Genomic DNA, 4,765 nt, shown 5'->3' on the forward strand with positions numbered 1-4,765 from the left:
GTGACAACAAGGACAATGTAATCATTGACGATTGATTGTCAAATGAGGATAATTGTTCAAATGAGATTGAACTTGTGATTAATTAGGAGAGATCAGTGTTATAGTAGGTTAAGGTTTGAGCTTAGATATTTGTGTTATTATTCCTGTAAAATAAAATATTTTTTAGACAATATATAAGAAATACTTTAAAAAATTTTGTAAAGATTAAAATTAATAAAAAAATGTATAACGCCAAAATTAAAAAAATAATACGTATAAAAACTTAAATCGTATAAAAAAAATTACCTTTAGTTTAGAATATTTATCGCCATTCTTCTATAGTAGTTGGTTTGAGTGTAAATCGTGACTACAAATGTCATGTTATATTCTTTATATGGTTTCTTATCTAAAAGTATTTTAATCATAATTGTCTAAATAATTTTTTTTCTATTTTAAAGTCACTTTTTAACTTTATGCTTATTTTTATTCAAAATCAATTTTATTCAATCATGCGGTATGCTTCAATCCGAATTATTAATGTTGCATGTCCACAGGAAATAAATACAGTACCTCATTAAGGACTAAAGATAATTTGGCTGTTTTCAACCTGAGACGGTAGGCTTAATTATGGGGTATCATTAGGATGACTCTAGAAACCTACTGTTTTTTTTTTCAAAGTAAAACTGCCTTAAATATACTATTATTGAATCCCACTAATTGAGCAAAGTGATTTATGCTGAATGAGTTGGTATCTTTCCAATTATTAGAAAATAATGCCTCGTATGCTTGCTTGAGATTGAATTATACTCAGTTTGCATGTATCAAATTTTTTCTTTAAGGATTTTCTATAAGAGATCATTTTATTCTTTGATGCAGAGAGATCATTTTATTTAACTTGTTAGAGTAGCTTTTGTTACAAAAGAGAAAAAAGTACACACAAAACTCTTTGTAAAAGAAATTATAGTCAAATCAATCATTTCTTTAGTAAATTAAACTTTATATTTAAGCAATCAATCCATGTTTAATTATTTTAAGAATTATGATTAATTATGTTTATACGTGTATAATTAAATCTCGTTGAAAGTTAAAATGAGTCAAACCTGGAGTTACAAACCGTATTAAAGCTATGCTGCTTCTTATAGTATTTTATTTAATTTATGATGACTGTTTATTACAATAACGGAAATGAACATAATTTGATACTACTGTAGTTCTTAACTCTTTCGCTTACTATATATAAAAGTGATAAGAAAAATATAACACTTCCAATCCTGATTGACAAAACTGACGCTTATATAAGCTTAAATCATAATTTCATCTGCTATTCAATTTGGTCTTAAAACGGTAAAAGACTTCCTTAAAATGTCTACAGAACAAATAAGCTTAAACCATAAATTTATACAATAACAACTACGCAATTTGTCCTAAAACACTAAAAGCTTCCTTAAAAAATGTCTATCAAACAGAATTTCAAATAAATTCAAAATAATTCAAACTTTCGCCCCCATATAAAAAAGAAAAATCCTTTTTTATTTTCTTTTAGTAATCGTCAGTAGTTTTTCAATCCTTGATTGACCTAGCTTATATATTCAAAGTATGCCACTGTTACATTTATAGCTATGCCCGATCAATTTATAACAATTCATATTTTTTTTTTTTACACACAGCAACAGTTAATAGTTAATAAAACGTCCCTAGTTTGATCTCAAATTTATAATTTACCTGAAAACAGTCGCGTAGACCAGACCAAGTTTGACATTATGGATTTTACATATGAATAAAACAAAACTGATATACGCCTCTACAAGACTACAATACTGTATTTTTTTTCTTTTCACAATCCCATTCAATGTACGTATGAGAGTAATATATATATATATATATATATATATATATATATATATATATATATATATATATATATGCTAAAAAGAACGACGCAGAAAAGTCAATAGCAGAAATTATTGTAATAAGAGAAAATTAACATTAGCCAGAATTACATCAGATATTCCGATGTTACATGAAAATTATACCAGATCTAGACAATTTCAGATCATGTCCTTTGTTAATACTATCAAGGACCTAAAAAAACAGAAAAATTAACCTATTTACATCAAAGGATGTAATTAACAACATCTTATCTAATCTACACGACAATTTAATGGAAGATTAATCTTCCAAAAAAAAAAGAGAAAAAAAAAATCTCCTTAGTCCTTTCCTTTCTTTCTGCTGTCTTTTTTATGAAAAATTAAAAGATTAAAAAAAAAAGGTTAATATTCATTAGGTGGAGCCAAGTTAAGATCGAGATTGAGCTCTCTTTTGGGCTGGCAATCGACGACGACGGAGGACGAGTCGGAGTCGCTCTGGACCGGACCCGGTTCGAATCGGAGTGGGAAGGGCTGGGTCATGAAGTGGGCCCGGTCGAGAAAGTAAACCGGGCGCATGGGTGCGACGGGGTGGGTCACGAGGATTTGCTGCTGGATGGGTAGGAACGGAAAGCGATCCATTGCGGCGGGGGCGGCGCGGCGCGTGAATTCACGCTCCGGGGTGGAGGACTCCACGGTGCTGCTCTGGCTGGGACTGTCAGATTTAACGTTAACGTTGTTGTTCTTCTTGTTGAGGTTAACGTTGGTGTTGTTGTCGGGGAGGAAGGGGAAGTTGGTTTTGGCTTTGGGGCCACGGAAGTTTCGGGCGGCGACGTCGTAGGCGCGGGCGGCATCCTCGGCGGTGTCGAAGGTGCCGAGCCAGACGCGGGTCTTCTTTCCGGGGTCGCGGATCTCGGCGGCATAGCGGCCCCAGGGGCGCTTCCGGACTCCGCGGAAGTGAACCTCGTCTGCATTGCTTGGCTTCTTGTTCTTGTTGGACAAGTTTTTCTTCTCCTTCGCCATGCTGATGGGCTGAAATGAATAGATGAATTCTTGTTGTAGAGAGAGAGAGAGTGCACGCAGTTACGTGGTGGTGTTGGGGGTGTGGGGGAGGTTGGGTGTATATATATTAAAAACATGCGGTGCAAGGGAAGTTGGGTCTGTTTCCTTTTTCAATTTAAGATTGCTTTTGATATCACATTATCATTAATTTTTAGTTTTTTAATTAAAAAAATTTCAATAAATAAGTTTTTTTTTTAATTTTTAATATTTTTAAAAATTAATTTAAATAATATTTTATAAAATATTATCTTTGATTTTTTTATTTATTTCTTTTTTATCCTTCAACATTTATTATATATATTTTTTTTAATTTTTTATTTAAGATAAAATTTTATATTTATTTATATAATTTTATATTTTTTAGTTATTTTAATAAATAGTTTTTCAATTTTTTGATAATTTATCGGTTTGTTTTTGTCAAATATAATAATAATTTAAGAGTTTTACTAATTAATATTCTTAGAATGTTAATTAAGAAATTTAAAAAAAAAGAATTTATTATAAAAATAAAACTATAACTCATAAATAACGTAATTTTATATATTCTAATAAAAAAACAATTTCTTAACTAATACTCAAAATTATTGGATAGCTGTTGCCTTAATTGAATAAAAAAAGAAATGAAGGGGAATGTGTGAGAGAGAAGAAGGAAGGGTGTGTGACGTGTGAGATGTAAGTGAGGGGACGCCGCCCAAAGGAAAGTGAGAGGATAATGGGTGTGTTGTGTTGTGTTGTGTTGTGTTTTGTTTTGGAGGGTTACGTGGCACGCGGGAATTTCGAGACAAGCGGCGAAGGTGGGGTTTCATGCGTGCCGGCTTTTTAACCTAATGGGCCGTTTTTCAGCCTCATTTTCTTCATTCACTCTATTCCACACGCGCTTACTATCTTTATTTTTTTTTTCTCAAAGCAAAAGTTTTAACCTCTTGTGATTAATTTTTAATTTTTAGAATGAATTTTCTTCGTGATGAGATGAAAAAAAAAGAGTAAAATATTAAATGTCTATTGTTCTACTACCATTTTAATATAATATTAGTATTAGGTAAGTATATGATTAAATTAATATATGTCACTTGTTTTGCTTTCTTTCAAGTGACTTTTTCTTTGCTCTCCATTATTTTTCTTTATTTATTTTCTTCACCTATTTTACCTTCAAATAGCACAAGTTAGGAGGCCACAGGCTATGGCTGTATTGCAGAAATCAGAATGTTACATTATTGCTTTAAAACGCCAATAACTAATAAGTCAATTTTATTATATTTGTTGCAACAATTAAACCAAATAAATGATTTGAATCTCAAATGACAATCTATCAACATAAAAGAAAATTTACATTTTCTTTTTCATTCACATCAAAAAGCGACAATGCTACTGATTAAATGCACCAATTCGGTTGACATCCTTATCTCAATAATTCCTATAAAAAAGCGATAATGCTACTGATTAAAAGAAATCTTCCGCATCTTTGGATGTTTTCATCAACATTTACAAAATTAATTTTGGCTAAAATTTATTTTAAAGTGATAGTTTATATTTAAATATTTTATTATAAAATAAAATTCAATAAAAAAATTTAAATCTAACATAAAAATTACTCAAAATTATTTCAGTCCAAAATCAATTTCAAATTCATCTTTAACATAAAATCAAATATGTAAAGATATATTCAAAACCAATTCTAAACTTAAAATTAATTCTCTAAACACGCTCTTAATTGTGATTATATATATATATATATTCTAATTTTAATAAATGAGCAACTTTCTATTCTAAATAAAGAAAAATATTAAAATAAAGTGTTGGTACGCGCTTTTGCACAAGAAGGGGTGAAAGTGAAAGGCAAAATAGGAAATAGTAGGAAG

General features: G+C 30.3%; 1 protein-coding gene across 1 annotated transcript; it reads right to left on the reverse strand.

Moving 5' to 3' along the window:
• Positions 1-1,927: 1,927 nt before the first annotated feature.
• On the reverse strand, positions 1,928-2,953 carry LOC114377941 (ethylene-responsive transcription factor 9-like). The gene has a single exon (XM_028336420.1). The coding sequence runs from the start codon at positions 2,865-2,867 to the stop codon at positions 2,250-2,252; it is 618 nt and encodes a 205-aa protein (XP_028192221.1). The 5' UTR covers positions 2,868-2,953; the 3' UTR covers positions 1,928-2,249.
• Positions 2,954-4,765: the final 1,812 nt, after the last annotated feature.

Source organism: Glycine soja, chromosome 12, assembly GCF_004193775.1.
Source record: "Glycine soja cultivar W05 chromosome 12, ASM419377v2, whole genome shotgun sequence".
Classification (NCBI taxonomy): domain Eukaryota; kingdom Viridiplantae; phylum Streptophyta; class Magnoliopsida; order Fabales; family Fabaceae; genus Glycine; species Glycine soja.

Bases quoted from the DNA above. Each gene is read 5' to 3' on its own strand.
- LOC114377941 (XM_028336420.1), bottom strand. From the start codon at position 2,867: ATGGCGAAGGAGAAGAAAAACTTGTCCAACAAGAACAAGAAGCCAAGC.